At 44.8% G+C, this 19,516-nt stretch overlaps 1 protein-coding gene across 3 annotated transcripts in view; it reads right to left on the bottom strand.

The window, feature by feature from the left end:
* Window positions 1–19,516, bottom strand: part of GRAMD4 (GRAM domain containing 4) — a 207,298-nt gene that overhangs the window by 138,833 nt on the left and 48,949 nt on the right. For 2 of the 3 annotated variants that reach the window (XM_077264850.1, XM_077264854.1), the window contains exon 2: window positions 4,716–4,923. In XM_077264850.1, coding sequence (XP_077120965.1) covers window positions 4,716–4,923 — 208 coding nt within the window. Of the gene's footprint in view, window positions 1–4,715; window positions 4,924–14,478; window positions 14,576–19,516 lie in introns of all 3 variants that reach the window. The other variant, XM_077264851.1, reaches the window with a different exon arrangement.

Here is a 19,516-nt window from a genome sequence, read left to right as displayed (position 1 = left end):
GGAAACCAAACTGTGGGAGCGAGGGGGACCGCCCCTTTTATCTCTCCGTAGGGTTTCCTGTTCCTAGGGGCGGATCCCCTCTCTCAGTGGGTGCTGTCGTGGCGAAGAGAAAAATGGTGTTTCGAGTACGCAGGTAAGCAGTCACCTTGGATATTACATTATCAAGGTGAAAAGTATCAAAGCTACTGACAGACCGAATGGAAGAGCTGTGTACTGATAATCATTGACCTGTCCCCGGCCATACAGAGCTACCTTCAAATATTTTTGATGGTCCGGATAGATTGGGATGTGATAATACGCATCCTTCAAATCCATGACTGCAATGAAACCGTTGTGATATAACAGCTTTATAGCAGTGTTCACCAATTTCATCTTGAAGGTGCGATTTACAATCCAACAGTTGAGTTTCCTCAGATTGATAGTAGTTCTGAAGGAACCATCTGGATTTTTTATCAAAAAGAGGCAAGCATAAAATCCCCTTCCCTTTTCTTCCTCTGGGATTTCGCACAAAGTTTGTTTTCCCAAGAGTCCTATGATCTCTGCTTTCATGGGAAGTTGTTCTTTTGGTGACCTCCTAAGAGGTGTCACTATGCAGGTCTGACGTGGCAGACAAAGTCTATCTTTAGACCCTCCTTCACAATATTCGAGACCCAGCGACTGGGGAAGATATTCACCCAGGCAGGGAGAAACAGGGAGAACATTCCCCCTGCAGCTGACCTAGCATCATTGGGAGGATTTTTTGGAAGATTTAGAGGGCCAGCTGAACATAAAACCGGACTCCTTTCTGCTGTTGAACACCCACTTAAAATTTCTCCTCCGAAAGGAAGGTTTCCTAGCATCAGTGGGGAATCCAGGAAAGCCCTTCTTTTTGTCCCCGGCTTTTTCCAAAATGTCCTCTAATTTCTTCCTAAAAAAAAATTGTCTATCGCATGGGATGGAGCAAAGTCTCTTTTTTTTATTGCAAATCCTCAGGATAGCCCTTAGCCATAAGGCCTGTCTGGCTGCATTTGATGGGCCTGCTAGCCTCACCGAGTCTGCAGAATTGAGAGACAGAAAAGCTGCCATTCCATGTAACAGAAGCATATTGGCCAGGATTTTATCCCTTGGGGTCTTGTCCTTAAGCTGCTCCTCTATTTGTTGCAGCCAAATCATAAGGGAGCAAGCAGTACAGGTTCCAGCAATTGCCAACTTCAGACCCCCAGCAGCTGTCTCCCAGATAAGAAACCCATGTGCTTTTTTGTCCAGCGGATCCCTAAGCACCCCGGAATCCTCAAAGGGCAGAGTCGACCTCTTAGAAGATTTAGCCACTACTCTGTCAATTTTAGGGACTTTATCCCAGATCGGAGCCCTTTTCCTCAAAGGGGTATCTCCTCATTGAGGATGAGGGCAAGACACCAGACTTTTTCTGATTTTTCCCACACTCTATTTATGAGAGCCTGCATCTTGCTATTAACCGGAAAGGTGTGCTTTTTTTCTCTCCTCCAACCCTCTGAACACTATATTCTCCAGGGACTTAGATGTTCTTTCTTCCTTGAGGCCCATTGTTGATTTAACGGTTCTAACTTGTCTATCCGTATCCTCAGCTGGAAAGCATGGTCTGCACCCTATATCACTGTCCGAGGAGGAGGACGTGGAGTCACTGCAACATTCTCCTTCCGACAGTGGAAAATCCTCTGACTCAGTAGAAACCTCTTTAGCTCTTTTTTTCCTTTCTTTAACAGGGTCTTTAGGGAATCTTCAACCTCAGCCTTGATCTCAGACCTAAAGCTTGCGGCAATGTCTGAAATCTCATCCATGTTAGTTTTCTGGATGCAGTCTGAGCAGAGACTCTTCTGTTAGTGCACTGCTAGCAGAGTCTTACATAGGGCAGACTCTATTCTTGTTTGTGCTAGCTTTCCTAGTGATTTAAGCAAGAAAATGGCCATATTGAAAAGGATGACATTCATGTAGATCACTTACATCCCGCTGTCACAGTAAGGGTACAGGATTCAGAGGCTGATAAGGGGAACATACAACATCCCTCTTGGATACCGATGAGTCCTGGGACCTTCCACTCCTTTGACTGGGACAGCTGCGACTCCTGCCACTTGAGCGGCTGCTCCCTTTACTGTGCCCATGCTGGTGAGCAGTCAACGATATTGGTGGATGCTACTGCTGCGATGGCTGCTGCTGAATTCTCAAATCCTCCATGATGGAGTGAGCTGACATAAGTGATATCCCGTGGTCATCCCCCCACTTTTTAAGGTGGATCCACAGCACTATCATCGGTTCCGCCTCCACCAGTCCAAAAAAAGCCCCTCCCCACTCCGGCTGGCATGCTGGCCGAGGTCGCCACCATCTTGCTTCCAGCGCACCCCCTCCAACATCCCTTGGGCACACCCATTCCAAGCGTACCTTGCCTGTGACATCAGAGGAGTGCACTCAGGAAGTGCAGCTCACCACGGAGTCTGTCAGCAGGAAGAGGGAGGAGGGAGAGTGGCGCAGCAGATCCAGACATGCACAGCATAATCGTCTGTGCCGCCCACACATGCACTAAAGCCCTATCTGGACCAGTGGACGTCGCTTCCATCTCCATAAGGCCGGCGTCTGCTCTTCCAGCACCGGGACAGGAGTGGGTAAGTCATACACAAAAAATAAACTCTTAATCACAGAGTTTCAGCATGAAGGTTCCCATCAAGGACAGGAAACCAACTGAAGCAGGGGAGAGGTACCGTATATACTCGAGTATAAGCCGACCCGAGTATAAGCCGACCCCCCTAATTTTGCCACAAAAAACTGGGAAAACTTATTGACTCGAGTATAAGCCTAGGGTGGAAAATACAGCAGCTACCGGTGAATTTCAAAAATAAAAATAGATGCTCCATACCGTTCATTATTGCCCCAAAGGAGGTTCCATATAAAGCTGTGCCATATATAATGCTCCATACCGTTGATTATTGCCCCATAGATGCTCCATATATAGCTGTGCCATATAGAATGCTCTGCACCGTTCATTATGGCCCCATAGATGCTCCTTATAAAGCTGTGCCATATATAATGCTCTGCACCATTCATTATGGCCCCATAGATGCCCCATATACAATGCTCTGCACCGTTCATTATGGCCCCATAGATGCTCCATATAAAGCAGTGCCATATATGCTCTGCACTGTTCATTATGGCCCCATAGATGCTCATTATTAAGCTGTGCCTTATATGCTCTGCACCGTTCATTATTGCCCCATAGATGCTCCATATAAAGCAGTGCCATATATGCTCTGCACTGTTCATTATTGCCCCATAGATGCTCCTTATTAAGCTGTGCCTTATATGCTCTGCACTGTTCATTATGGCCCCATAGATGCTCCATATAAAGCAGTGCCATATATGCTCTGCACTGTTCATTATTGCCCCATAGATGCTCCATATAAAGCAGTGCCATATATGCTCTGCACTGTTCATTATTGCCCCATAGATGCTCCTTATTAAGCTGTGCCTTATATGCTCTGCACTGTTCATTGTTGCCCCATAGATGTGCCATATAAATCTGTGCCATCTATAATGCTCTGCACCGTTGCCCCATAGATGTGCCATATAAATCTGTGCCTTATATATAATGCTCTGCACCGTTGCCCCATAGATACTCCACATAAATCTGTGCCATATATAACGCTGCTGCTGCAATAAAAAAAAAAAAAACATACTCACCTCTCTTGCTTGCAGCTCCTCAGCGTCCCGTTCCGGCGTCTCTCCGCACTGACTGATCAGGCAGAGGGCGGCGCGCACACTATATGCGTCATCGCGCCCTCTGACCTGCACAGTCAGAACAAGAGGACGCGAAGACAGGGCGGCGCCCGGCGTGTGGATCGTGGACAGGTGAATATAAAATACTCACCTAGTCCCAGCGCTCCTGATGCTCCCCCTGCCTGTCACACTGTCTTCGGGTGCCGCAGCTCTTCCTCTGTCAGCGGTCACCGGCACCACTGATTAGAGAAATGAATATGCGGCTGCACCCCTATGGGAGTGGAGTCCATAATCATTTCTCCAATGAGCGGTCCCACGTGACCGCTGAACAGGGGAAGAGCTGCGGCACCCGAAGACAGTGTGACAGGCAGGGGAAGCGTCAGGATCGCCGGGACTAGGTGAGTATGCCTCAGCGCCCTCTCCCCCTCACCCGCCGACCCCACCGCCGACCGTGACTCGAGTATAAGCCGAGAGGGGCACTTTCAGCCCAAAAATTTGGGCTGAAAATCTCGGCTTATACTTGAGTATATACGGTACATCCCTTTTATTTTAGTAGGTTTCCTGTCCTAGCTGGGCAGATCCCTCTCTCAGGTGTGCTGCCATGGGTGAAGGAAAAAACGATAAATTTACATGGAACAGTATAGCAGAAAAATAAATGAGAGTCAGCACAACAGGTTGTGTGTAAGAATTGAGAACCTGGAATTCTGGATAAATTTGCTTTTGCCAAGTCAACAGTCCTCTCCCATCTGTCAGTGTTAAAACCTGATGTAGATATTTTTTTTGCCTACTTCCGGGTTTGCTTCTTTAGAAGCGTCACACTCAGAAAGCACTGACATGATGCATTACAGCCACAGCTGGATATCGAGGAATAAATACTTCCATAGAAGTGAGATGTAAAATCTCTCTAAAAAACAGTTTATGCTAAGAGATACTTTTTTAGTACAACATACAGAAAAAAAAACAAAATATGGGACACAAAGATGAGCACTTACAGGGTCCTTCAACTCCTCATTTTCTTTAGAAGATCGGGATAACTTCAGGGTGATTTCTTCGCCACATTCTGTATCGGAAGCATTGGGAGACTCGGCCAAGTAAGGAAACTCGTCTCTCTTCTGACCTCTGAACCTGATCTTGTCCAGTCTCCTTAGCATGTTCTGCACAGCACCTCTCTGCTTCACTTTAACATGACTGTTTACATCGCTGTGTAGAGGAAAATAGGAAGACATTTAGAAAACAAGTAAATCTTCAGCATTTCTCACATTTCTGGCTGCACATACTTAACTTTCCTAATTCCACACCCAACTAAAGCATGTGACGGATTAACACTGGCTGCAAACCTTATCATGCTGATATAGTTTCTTAAGTCCACAGAATGGAGCCAGCAATGCACACATGGTAAGACACATAGTGACTCCCAACACAGGTATAGTAACTTTCACTGAGTTCAGGTCATTAAAGGAATATTCCTATATCCAAGATCATATCCCAATATGCAGTAGGTGCAATAATAATATTAGCAAATATCTCCCATTAGAAATGTGTAGTTTTTTTGATTTGCTATGTCTTTCCTCATGTGCAGGCTTTGCAGGACCATAGCCATCTATGGTTATGACCACTTGCACCTAGCCGTCACTTCATCAGTGGACGTAACCATGGATAACTAAGATCTTGCATTGCATGCACATAAGGAAAGAGACATAGCAAATCAGAAAACTATACTACATTTCTAATTGGAGGTATGTGCTAATATTATTATTAATACACCTACTACATATTGGGATAGGATCTTTGAGATGGGAACACCCCTTTAACAGTTAACAAATGTGTAGCACTTTATTTCTTCAAGTTAGTGGTGTGTGAAAAAGTATCCAACCGTGCCCACTTGTGGAAATTATTGCAGAAGACAGTTGGGTTGGTATCCATAGCACTGCAATCACTACTACTATCATTTTCATACTATTTTTAGTTAGGTTTGTGACTATTTTGTACATAGCATCAAAAGATTTGTTAAAATTGCCACAATTCACACAAAAGATTTGGCACAAATAATGCAATTCAATCAATATGGGTAAAACAGTCACTGAAAGACTTGGGTGCATGGGTGGATGTGAAACTCCACTTTAGTGACCACCAGTGTGTGGCAGCTGCTGCCAAGGCAAATAAAATTATGGGATGCATTAAAAGAGACATACATGCTCATGACGAGAACATAGTTTTGCCTCTACACAAGTCACTAGTGCGCCCGCATTTAAAATACTGTGTATTAATTTGGTCTCAGTGTATAAGGATGCCGTAGCTGATGTAGAAGGGGAGCAGAGAAGAACAACCAATGTCATTAGAAGGGGTTTTCCTCTACTAGGACAACCCCTTCTTATTCCTTATGTTTGGCCCTGATAAAATGAAAAAACATTTTTACTCAACTGCCATGCCGTTCCAGCCGTTTAGTCACCTTAATATGCTCTCAAGCAGCTTCATCAGGTAGTCACCATGAACGGCTCTGCAACAGTCTTGATAGTACTCTCAGTGGTGCCAAGCACCTTTTGGCATTTTTGCTTCTCTGCTGCAGTCTAACGCATCTCATAACATCTCCTTATTGGTCACATAGTCCTTACAAAACCTCAAGGTGTTGTTTAGATCATTGTTCTATTTCAAAACAAATCGTGGTCCCACTAAGTAATGTAATTGGGATGCCACATCATTACAGAAAGTAGCGGTAGCCATACTGGGCAAGTGTGCTTGGGCCAAGCAAGTCTACTAATCTTGTTTGCGGTCCTCAGCAGTGGCTTCTTTGTGAGAAGTAGTCATTTATGATCAAACTACTGCAGTCTCCTCTGAATAGCTGATGTTGAGATGTATCTGCACCAGATGTCTGTGCATCATTAATGAGGGCTGTTATCTGAGGTGCTGTCAATTTGAGTTTTCAACAAAGGTAACTCTTGGCCTTCAACTCATGGGGAGTCCATCCAGCTAATGTCAGCATAATGATTGTTGGTTTTCAATACTGCACATTTGGATACCATCAAGCATTCAGCAATTTTACAGATTACTTTAAGACATGCAGGTCAGTCAATGATAGACTGTTTCTCTTTACTAAGTTGAGAGATTCTCGCCCTGTTCTGGCTTTGAATAGTTGTAACACAGGTCTCAGCACTGTATAGAACTGTCCCTGCAAAACACACCTGATGGTCACAAACACTTTCTGAAGGTTGAGGAGTCCACAAATGAATACTCGACAAGTCGTACCTATTTACTGGAAGCCATTCCAGTTGAAGGAGCTTGAGAGAACACCAAGGGAGCGTAAAGATGTCTTAAAGGGAACCTGTCACCGCCAAAATCGTGGGTGAGGTAAGCCCACCGGCATCAGGGGCTTATCTACAGCATTCTGTAATGCTGTAGATAAGCCCCCGATGTACCCTAAAAGATTAGAAAATCGGTATTAGTCTTACCGGTAATTATGTTTCCAGGAGTCCATACTGACAGCACCACGGAGGACGTCTCCCCTCCTCCTTGCTGGGACAGGAAACACACGAGAGTTTAAATATCCGGTACCACCCCTCACTCCTCAGTGTTGTAACAAGGACCAACTCATGGAATGATGCAAATAAAACATTTTAATGAATGAATCATATAACAAATAGTATATAGGCACACAAACTGATTATACCAAAAATACAGATAGAATGGGGGGAAGTACCGGTGCTGTCAGTATGGACTCCTGGAAACAATTACCGGTAAGACTAATACCGATTTTCCAGGACGTCCCTCCTGACAGCACCATGGAGAGTACCAAAGACCCTCCTTAGGGTGGGATTACCGCTTGGAGGACTTTCCTCCCAAAAGCCGTGTGCTGGCTGGACATAACATCAAGCTTATAATGTCTACAGAATGTGTCAGCCCTGGCCCATGTAGCCGCCTTACAGATTTGTTCTACTGAGGCTCCTGCATGCTCCGCCCAAGAGGCAGATACTCCCCGAGTAGAGGGCTTTTAAACCTACTGGAGGTGACATGCCTTCTGACTGATAGGCTTCTGAGATCACGGCCGTGATCCAACGTGCAATTGAGGCCTTAGAGGCCTTCTTACCCTTGTTCTTACCCCCAAAAAGAATAAAAAGATTTGGATCTATACGCCAAGAGTCTGTAGCTTTAAGATAGTCCAGGACCCCCTGTCTGACATCCAGGGAATGGAGGACTCACTCTCTCATTAGAAGGGTTATTACAAAAGGAAGAAAGTATTATTGCCTGGTTCCTATTTTTGATAGAGGCTACCTTCGGGATAAATGACGGATCTAATTTTAGAATTAGACTATCATCTCTGATCTGGAGGTAGGGATCCCTTGTACATAAGGCCTGAATTTCTCCAACCCTCCTGGCCGTAGTGACAGCTACTAAGAAAGCCGTTTTCCGGGTGCGGATAGAAATGGGCATATCATCCCCCATAGCGGAAGCGCCTTTACACAGGGCTCTAAGGACTAAGTTAAGGTCCCATGATGGTAATAGCTGCCTAATGGTAGGACGCATTCATTGGGTGGCCCGAATGAACCTTATTATCCATGGGTGAGATGCCAACGGATAGTCCAGAAATGAGCTTAGTGAAGATATCTGGACTTTTAATGTGCTGGGACGAAGACCCAGGTTGAATCCCTTTTGAAGGAAGTCCAGTATGCAGGGAATGTCCGGAGATCCTGATACGACGTCGGACCTGCCACCTTCTAGACAAAAAACGCTTCCAGATTTTCTGGTAGATGGCTGAAGTAACAGGTTTTCTACTACTTTGGATAGTAGTTATGACCTGATCTGATAGGCCTTTTGATTTCAGGATGTCCCTTTCAGGATCCAGGCTGAAAGACGAAGTCTGCTGGGGTCTGGATGGTATACTGGACCCTGGTGGATGACTCTCCCCTTGATAGGCAGTTCAACGGGATGGTCGACTGCTAAGGTCCCCAGTACGGGAAACCAGCTTCTTCTCGGCCAGAACGGGACAATCAGGATGACCTTTGCTTGATCCTCCTTGATTTTCCGTAGGACAGCTGGAATTAATGCCAGGGGAGGGAACGCGTATGAGAGAGGCTGGTTCCACTGCTGGCTCAGTGCATCTATCCCTTCTGGGAGATCCGCAGAGTTCAGAGAGAAGAATCTTGGGGTCTTCGCGTTTCTTCTGTTTGCGAATAAGTCGATATCGGGGGTTCCCCATCGGTGACATAATGTCCGGAAGATGCTCTGCTCCAATTCCCACTCTGTTGGACGCAGATCCCGTCTGCTTAGATAATCCGCTACCACATTTTGAGAGCCTTCTAGGTGGATAGCAGTTATCGATAACACTGTGTCTTCTGCCCAGTTGAAAATCGTCTCTGCCAGATCCTGCAGTGGCTGATATCTTGGGCCTCCTTGATGGTTTAGAAAAGCGACCGTCGTTATATTGTCGGAGAAGATTCTTACGTGTTGATCTGAGAGCGTAAGCTGATTGTGTCTTAGTGCTTGCCAGACAGCATATAGCTATTTGAAATTGGAAGATCTGCTTCTGATGCTTGCTGGCCACCTGCCTTGCAGGATTCTGCCCTGTAGATGGGCTCCCCATCCCCATGCGCTGGCATCCGTGGTAACGACCACGTAGGGGGAGGTGGTCCATAGGACACCCACCTTCAGGTTCTCTGTATGTGTCCACCAGTGGAGAGACTTCCGTGCTAAGCTCGACACCCTTAGTGGAGCCTCTAGGGAAGACTGACGTCGATCCCACACTGACAGGATCTGCCTCTGCAGGTGTCTTGAATGGCTCTGAGCCCACCTGATACATGGTATACAAGCTGTCATTAGACCGAGAACTTTCATTGCCATCCTTACGGTGACACGATGTTCCAATAGATACTTGACCCGCACCTGAATTGTCACTCGCCTGACATCTGGCAAAAAGGACGTTCTTAGTCTGGAGTCTAGACACACACCCAGGAAAGTTTTCCTCCGTTCTGGTAGTAAATCGGACTTCTGCCAATTTAGTACCCATCCAAGATGTTCCATTACTGCGATTGTTCGAGCTCTGTGAGCCACCAATAGATCTACTGAATCTGCCACGAGAAGAAAGTCGTCCAGATACGGAATTATTATAACGCCTTGGTTTCGCAGGAAGGCCACCATTTCCGATACAAGCTTTGTAAAAATACGAGGAGCTGAAGCCAGTCCGAACGGGAGGCCCTGGAACTGATAATGGAAGGTCCCTGATGGCAGCGCTACTGCAAACCTCAGCAGATTCTGAGATGAGGGATGTACTGGGACCTGATAATAGGCCCTCTTTAGGTCGATAGTACACATAACCGCATCCTGATTTATGAGCTGAACTGCTGATCGAATGGATTCTATTCGAAACCGTTTGTATCTCACCCAGGCATTCAAAGGCTTTAGATTTATTATGGTGCGAGTGTCGCCCGACGGCCTTGCGATAGTAAATAGGGAGGAGTAGTGCCCTTTTCCTATCTCTGACTGAGGGACCGGGATTATTACCTCTGTCCTGAGCATGACCTGTAAGTCTTTTAGTATGGCCGACTCTGCCGTGACTATAGTAGGAGCGATGTACCTTTCTGGGGGAGGGGAGTAAAACTCTATGCTGTATCCGTCTGACACAGTTCTGCGAACCCACTGGCTCTGAGTAATCTGAGCCCAGTTTTTTGCAAACCCCCGCAGTCTTCCCCCAATGCTGGTGGCGCCATTGTGGCTTATTTCTAGTGGATGGACTAAAGAAAAAGCCTTTGTTTCTGCCACCCTGTCCACGGGAGCCTCTGTAGGATCCTCTGCTGGACCGACCTTGGCCTCTCGGATCAAACTGTCTCTTGGAGAAGAAACTTCTCCGAAAAGGCAGGGGTCGTTTAGGTTTATCCTCTGGAAACCCTTTCTTTTTATCGGATGCTGACTCAAGGATAGAGGCCAGAGCCGGTCCAAACACCCTCTGTCCCGAAAATGGAATAGAACAGAGTTTGGACTTAGATGCATTGTCACCAGACCAGGATCTCAGCCATACTGCCCGCCTAGCTGCATTAGATAGAGAGCTGTTACGAGCTGAAAATCTGACTGACTCTGCTGTCATATCTGAAAGGAATGCCATAGCGGACTTCATGATAGGAAGAGAATGCTAAATATCTGATCTAGGGGTCTTATTAGCTAATTGCTCTTCCAACTGCCCCATCCACAGATACACAGACCTGGCTACCGAGGTGGCTGCTATGTTTGTTCTGATCAGGGCCGCAGATGCCTCCCAGGCCCTTTTCAGGAGAATGTCCGCCTTCCTATCCATAGGGTCACGAAGACTGGAGGAGTCTTCAAATGGTATAGCCGTTTTCTTGGTGACTTTAGCAACAGGAACGTCAATTTTAGGGACTTCCTCCCATAAATTGACTTCCTCGAGATCGAATGGCAAGCGGCCTTTAAAGTCACGTGAGAGAACCAATCGACGCTCGGCCTCTTTCCACTCTTCCAGGATCATAGCTTTGATATGATCACTTATAGGAAATACAGTCTGATTCCGAGCCACTAGTCCCCCAAACATCAAGTCCTGTCTGGACTGCGGTTTGGAAGTGTCCTCGATCTGCATCGTATTTCGTACTGCCTGTACGAGTTCGTCCGTTTCTTCAGACTGGAAGAGATACTTCCTGTTCTGATCCTGGCTTCCTACTGGGATTTCTCCCTCTTCTTCTGATGGCGAATCCCTGAGTTCGGAACCTTCATCAGAAGAATACTCTGGCTCCCCCTGGGGTTCCTCCCGTCTGGCACGTTTGCGACCCACTATAGGACTGGCCGGGCGTGAATGTGAGAGGCTGGATATAGAGGCCTGAACCTCTTCCCGTATTAGGGACCTCATCTCAGATAGCAGAGACGACTGCTCGTCCTTCATGACCTTAGAAGTACAGGCTGTACAGAGGGTCTTGCCATGGGAATCTGGGAGCTTTACATGGCATACAGGACATCTGATGCTCTTAGCCGTGGCCTTCCCAGATTTTTTAGCCGTAGCAGGGAGACAGCAGGGTTTCCCTTATCCTAGACAACATAAGATAGGGAGTAATAGGCTAGAAGGTGTGCGGTATTTTGTGATGTAAGGGTATACTGCCACAGGCAGACTTACCCCTTCCTCTTCAATTCGGTCTTCCATATCCGATTTCGAGGTATATAACGCACCACCGCCCGAAGCTGGACGCTACACACCAGCGACCGCTCTGCTCAGCGTTCTCCACCGTGGAGTGTTTGAATTCCCCGCTCTTAGAACGCCACCGGAAGTGACGTTTTGCCGGCTCTGACGAAACCGGAAGTGACGCGGCTCCTTAGATCAGGAAGTGCCGGCCGGCTGTAGCGACTCCCGAACCACGCCTGCAGCCTGGAGACCTGTCGGGATCGCTGCCGCGTCGTGAACCGAAAGCCTCCCACCGGGAGGAGCGGTTCAATCCCGGAGCTTAGTCCCGCTCCGGGCCTTTGGGGTAGAGGGACTCCCCGCTGGGGAGTTTCGACCCTGAGCCACTTGACAGGGGGAAGGCTCTGGATGACCGCACGATCCCCCTGAGCTCGGTAAGCATGCTGCTCCTCTTCGTGTGTCCCTCCATGCAGGGACAGGAAAAACACTGAAGAGTGAGGGGTGGTACCGGATATTTAAACTCTCATATGTTTCCTGTCCCAGCAAGGAGGAGGGGAGACGTCCTCCATGGTGCTGTCAGGAGGGACGTCCTGGAAAAAGACGTTAGATTATACTCACCCAGGGGCGGTCCCGCTGCTGGTCCGGGTCCGGCGCCTCCCATCTTCATCAGATGACGTCCTCTTCTGGTCTTCACGCTGCGGCTCCTGCGCAGGCGTACTTTGTCTGTCCTGTTGAGGGCAGAGCAAAGGACTGCAGTGCGCAGGTGCCAGGAAAGGTCAGAGAGGCCCAGCACCTGCGCACTGCAGTACTTTGCTCTGCCCTCAACAGGCCAGACAAAGTACGCCTGCGCAGGAGCCGCAGCGTGAAGACCAGAAGAGGACGTCATCTGATGAAGATGGGAGGCGCCGGACCCGGACCAGCAGCGGGACCGCCCCTGGGTGAGTATAATCTAACGTCTTTTTCTAATCTTAAAATACATCGGGGGCTTATCTACAGCATTCCAGAATGCTGTAGATAAGCCCCTGATGCCGGTGGGCTTACCTCACCCACGATTTTGGGGGTGACAGATTCCCTTTAAGAGTAAAAGGGGGGAGGCGACTTTGAGGAATTGAAAATGCAACACGTTTTGTTCCACATGGGTTTCTTTACTTCTTGTTTCCATACATCTACCTTTGTAGATCCAGACTGAAGGCAGCAAAACCACAATCTGTACATTCCAATAGGAATATAAAAGGAAAAAAAAAACCACAACATTGCATGATCATGTGTGATCGAACTTTTTCTTTATACAGAATTCAAAACTATTTTTTGAAAACTATAGTTTATCAAGTTATCTGGCTATTAAATATATGATGAGACAACCCCTTTTACAATGCTGGGGCAAGTGTAAGCCAGACAGTGGTAGCTACAGTGAAAATGTTTTACAGTATATGGCAGCCATTTCCGGGAATTGACGTCACATAACTTAAGGAAGGCTTGATAAGGCTTACCAGAAAGAAAGCTTCTCTATAATGAGGAAATACTGAAAGGCTTCATTAAGAGTCATTAATTCCCTATACTCAGAATTCTATTCACATTTTTCAACTTGATGCGTTTTGTAGGCTGGTTTAACCAACAGTGTTAGTTTTGTTGGGAAGGCTGCGGAAAGGTGCACGATTATAGAATCTGGTGGCTCCTATTTTTGGACACTGAATTTATAAGCGCCACGTTTATGGGATCCTTGAGCTACATTGCATTTGGAAAAATTACAAGCAGATCATTTTCAGATTTGTTCTACCCACTGCCTGATAAGTTGAAGTAAAAAAGCTAAATCTCTAAAAAAAAATCCAAATACATTCCTTCTCGCATTACACATCATCTCAAGCTACATGAACTTTGGTACACTGAGCAGAAGAAGTCAAGACAAACTGTATTGTGAAAGAGCGGAAAGTTGCAATTACAAGGATTCCCACTTCTAAACAAAACCACAAACAAGGATCATGAGGTCGCAAGCAAAGCAAAATACAGCACAGTGTATTTATCCTTGCACTTCCCTTACATTGTGATACTGCTCACTTGGGCAAAACTTGTTTTTACTTTTCTTTGATTCAATGGGGTAAAAGTCACTGAACTGCAAGAGGAAATAAAATACCGTACACAAGCTCAAAAATAATAGCTCTCCAATAAAATTTAGGAGACTGGCAGTTTGGTGAACTACTTGAATTGTAGTCATGCAAAAGCATGCATACTAAAAATATACCTTCAGAAGCACAGTTATAGATTATTTCAGACTACTGTACAAACTAAGGCATCAGTTTTTCTGAGGTGTAACTGGTGAGTCAGTTTAGACAGAAGTGACCATGAAAGAGCTCTTTCTATTGTAGCATTATTTAGTTTAGTAACAAAATTAACTTTTGTTTTTTAAATTAATGATTAGGCTTGGCAAAGTTATTCATCTTTGTTATTACCTTATTTTGCTTACTTCTCAAACACCACACTAGAAGTTTAGTTTTAACTGCCTTGTTCAAGCTCCTTTTGTTACAAAACGATATTTCAATGAAAAGCCCGGCTATGTGTGCACAAATTGGTCTCCGACCATTAGAGCTTTCTAGGACTTAGAAATACATTTGTTTTTCTGCGCTTGTAACACTCTCTTGACACATTCTTACCTCTTGTGCTTCTAACCTTTGGTGAGCATATAAAAAGGTGCCTCTCGTTACAGACAGACATACTCCGATTTTGGCATCATGACTCCAAGAAACTACCCTGTAGAAAAGAGATATAAGGCACTCCTGGTGAGTGACTCTGGTGCCCAGGTAGGATTCCAACCCGTAATCCAATAGTAGCAATAAACCTGGCACTCGGTACTATTTTAACGTACAGGTCATGTTTTCAGGATTTCCATAGTGCTGCACAAGTGAGAGAACTCCTGATAATTCCATCACCTGTGCAATACTAAGGAAATCCTGAAAACATGACCTGTTGGGGTCCGTGAGGACTGGAGTTGGGAAACACTGGTTTAGACCTTCATCAGAATTGACTGCGGCAGAAAGGTGCTTTCTACGGCAATTCGGATCGTTCTGTGTCAGCGCTCATTTCTGACGGGTTCCACATGGCAATTAGTTCTGATGAAAGTCTAAACAGACCGAAACTTTAAATTTATGAATTGTCAATAAATTTGTTATACGTTCAAACAATCCTGAGTACCAGGTTCATTGTTACTCCAAGAAACCACCCATCTACTACCTGTTAATTCCTCCTGATAAATCAGCATTATAAATAGCGAAAGACGTCGAGGTTGCAGTATTTTGGTAGCCATGTGAAATAACTTTGTATCTGGCCTGGGTCAGTCTTGTTAATCCAGATTACCCCACATGGGTTTAATATAAGTGGATATCTCTGCATAAATTTGATCTAGCACAATCTGAACTTCATTATATGCACTGACACTTTTTTTCATGCAACACACGTTGTGGAGTTGTACGAGTTCTCATCAGTATCTAATCAGGGGTTATATACAGTATAACAGACATTGGGCTAGACCAGAGACCTCTTTCCAGATCTCTATATATATTATATATACAGCTCTGGCAAAAATTAAGAGACCATTGCAAAATGTTCAGTTTGTCTGATTTTTCTCTTTATAGGTATATTTTAGTAAAATATAAATTTTACTTTTATTCTATAAACTACTGGCAAAAAAGTGCTTTCAGACCTCAAATAATGCAAAGAAAACAAGTTCATAATAATTTAGGAACAACAGTACTAATGTTATAACTCAGGAAGAGTTCAGAAATCAATATTTTGTGGAATAACCATGATTTTTTAATCAGAGCTTTCATGCGTCTTGGCATGCTCCAGTCTTTCACACTGCTCCTGGTGCAAACATGTAAGCAATTCTTTTTTAATGGCTTGTGACTTTCCATCATCCTCTTGATTACATTCCAGAGGTTTTCAATAGGGTTCAAGTCTGGAAACTGTGCTGCCTATGACAAGGTTTTGATGTGGTGATCTCTTAATTTTTGCCAGAGCTGTATGTCAGAGTGTTGGACAGGACTGTCATATTCCTACCACCTGAGGACAACAACCTCATTATGTGTCTTGCTTCTTTGTTTACATTGTGCCATGGTAATAGTGTTGTAATGTATCGTGATATGGTTATGCATAGTGTATAAGACAGGTACTGTAGGAACAAAGTTTAGGGCTTAGTACATAGCATAAGTAGTATAAGACTATAGCTTAGGTAGTCACATTAGGGTTAGTTAGCAGTTAATATTTGAGATTAGCTTCCTGTAAAAAGTTAGGGTCCAGTTCAAGTGCAAATAGAAAGTGTTATGTGAGCAGTGTCTTCTACAAGAGAAGGAAACTAAGGGACAGGGGAGAAGCGAGATCCTGAAGTGACAAACGAAAGAATCGACGTCCGGAAATAAGAGCCCTTGGATAGGACAACAAATCATGAAGAACCCTAAGCTTGCAAAATGCCTAAGGTGACGGGCCTAAACAGGACTCAGATTGTGGTACAAGTGGGCGTCCCAAGCAGTAGATCCAGGGCACCAGACGTGGAACCGCTGAGAGAGTAGAGACTTGCTGATCAGGACTGTGGCGAAAAGCAGACTTGTGATGAAGTAGGGTGAAACAATATTCCCTGGAGTAGACTACAGAGTAAAGCTACTGTTAGAATGAAAAAAAAAACTTCTCATCGTACTGCTACTCCTTGTACATAACCCTTTCCAATTATCCGTTCAGTAAAGACTGTTAAAGAACGGGAGTCTCCTTTACTGAACCGTGCAACCTATAGTACTGGTCAGCTAACACCATCAGCAGCTACAGGTGGCCTGCACAGGTGCAAGATCTTCACAGCACCAACTCACACACCCAGGGAGGACACACACTCATGTAGCACACTGGGGCATAAAAAACGAAGAGTGCCTCGCCCGCGGCTACTGCCCCGTGCTACACTTACGCACACAGATATAATTATATCTGAATGTAGCTGCCAGAGGTCTATATATGAATATAATTTTATAATGTGTCATGGGGTTGTGCAATTACGAGGGAGGATCCCCCCCCCTCCTCCATTTTTTGCAATCAGCAAAGGTAAAGCTAACAGCTGATATCAGGCTGGGAGGGTCCATGGTTATTGGGGCCATACCAGCCTGTAACCTCCCCAGAATTGGAGCACCACATGAGATGCTCCAAATCAGGCACTTAGCTTTGGCTTTCCATGATGCGTTAGTAATGGGGCTTTAGGCTGATGTCAGCTGTGAATTGTCAAAAAACACAGCTCACATGAAGCCCTAGTGTTCATAATGGAGAGGTGTCTATCAGACACACCCAATACTAACCCAGTAAATTAAAAAAAAAAAAAAACATATAAACACTCCCTCACACTTTTCATGGTTCACCATTTTATTTAAAAAAAAAAAAATAATCCAATGCAGGTTCGACGTAGTCCAGTGAATGAAAACCTCAAAAGAACATACACACAAAACACAGAAAAAGAAAGCAAAGACACTTTCCCTTGTTCACCACTGTATTTGGATTTGGTCTCATTGTCCGATAAGAACCGGTAGCTTTTTGCCAATATATGGTCCCTTAAGATGGAGTCTTCTTCCGTGAGTTTGTATGCGTGCATCCGCAGCTCTTAATGATCTAATCAGGAAGATAGTTGACACTCAGGTTCTCGGACAAATCCGATGTGCGAATGCCTGACATGCGTGTTTCCATCAATGGGTTTAAGGTACCGTCACATTAAGAGACGCTGCAGCGATATAGACGAGCCGATCGCTGCAGCGTCGCTGTTTAGGTCGCTAGGAGAAGTCAGACACCGTCAGTACGTCAGTGACGTACTTATCGTTCTCGGTGGTTGTTCGCTCCAGTTCGCTCCATGTAAAACATCGCTGGTATCATTGCTTTTGCTGTCAAACACGACGATACACACCGTTCTGACGACCAAATAAAGTTCTGGACTTCTAGCTCTGACCAGCGATATAACAGCAGGATCCAGATCGCTGCTGCGTGTCAAACACAACGAGATCGCTATCCAGGACGCTGCAACGTCACGGATCGTTGTCGTTCTCGTTGGAAAGTTGTTTAGTGTGAAGGTACCTTTACAAACATGGCGCCTTAACACAACTTTGGAGCATGTGCAATGAGCACTTTGGCACTGACCTCATTGTAGATGGCGCAGGTGACATCATTTCACCCAGTGAGCCTGAATGATGGAAGCATTTTCTGTTTTTTGTTTTTTGACATGCGCAATTGATCTTAGGCACTCATTCTGAATGCACAATGGGGCGATAATAGCTTCAAATTATACACACCTGACAAGATCAATTGACATTTATACTTTGTATGAATTCGGATTATGAGAAATTCACATGTATGCACTTTATATTATCTAGTATTTGAAAATATGTATTTTGATAAGCACTGTGCATAAATGCAGAAACTTTACACTTTATTGTAATTATTGATATGCAGTGGATGTACCTATAAAGGGTTCTGTTAGTTGAACTGAAACATCAACAAGCCCAAATGGGCTTTTAAAATCTCAATTTCTACTTTTTACAAACAGTGTCCTTTAATTTTTAGAATTACAAAGAAGCCTATAACTACTCTACCAAAATGGATCCATGCTTCTTTCTCCTTTTTTGAGGAGGCTGAGAAACTCTTGACACTTTCTAACTTTTTTGATTTAAGAACCAACAAAAATTCCAGCTTTAACGTTTGCTTCTGAAAGCTTTGGGAAGAGATCTTGTAGATACTTGAATGCCACCGATTCCTTGTACAAAGCTGTGAATTTGTTTTATTAGGCCTAGTTTTAAAGTGCAAAGGTGGCATTTGTATTTTGAGGGTCTACAAGTGGCTCCCATTTAATATTGTTATTTCCCACAGAAAACTCAGTACGTTCAGGCCAATAATGGCCGGTAGTGTGCTTTAGAGGCCCTGCTATCGCAAAGACAAAAAAAGCATGGAAACTTAGTATATCTTCCAGGAAGACCCATCAAGAATGCAACCATGTTAAAATCTCCAATTACTGCTGAACCATATTCCTAATGTTTCAATGCATTTAGCAATCTCTTCACATCTTCATAGTCGTCTTTAAGCTTCGCTGAATAGGCAAGGGGAAGAGAAGGATACTTGTTACTATTATGGAGTAATACTGCTTTAAGACTCTTTGATGAACTGTCAGTGAAGAGGCACCACTCACTAGGATCAAAAGGAATTCCAATATTCTGAAACAGACCAGTTATATCATGATGTTTAAGATCCGCATTAGACTTTGTAAGCTCCCTGGTTAAATCATTAAGGTAATTATGTTTGAGATTCATTGGTTTTATCTGTAGAACTGTAATTCTGATCTTCAAAATCTGTAGAACCTGAGCTACTACTTTCATCACTAGGTTTATCTCTCTGCGGATGAGTAGGAACAGGAAGATCAGGGCCATGTGGCACAGGAGCAATGGTTGATGGCATGTTTGGATTTATGACTGTAGGTGCATTCTTGCCAGCATGTCGTTTAGCGAGGTCTACCATACAAAAGTAACAGGTCATGGAAGGATCTATGGGTTTTTGCCATATTCTTGGAATACCAAACTTCGTAGTCCTCTTTTCCCCTCTGTACCACTCTTACACAGTTTTCTTACACATCTCAAGAGTGAAATGTGGAGTCCAGTATTTGCCCTAGTCTCCAAGAGGAATCTC

The sequence above is a fragment of the Ranitomeya variabilis genome, chromosome 5, assembly GCF_051348905.1.
Source record: "Ranitomeya variabilis isolate aRanVar5 chromosome 5, aRanVar5.hap1, whole genome shotgun sequence".
NCBI classification, from domain to species: domain Eukaryota; kingdom Metazoa; phylum Chordata; class Amphibia; order Anura; family Dendrobatidae; genus Ranitomeya; species Ranitomeya variabilis.
The sequence above is the reverse complement of the archived record's forward strand: the minus strand, read 5'-3'. Positions and strand labels throughout refer to the sequence as shown.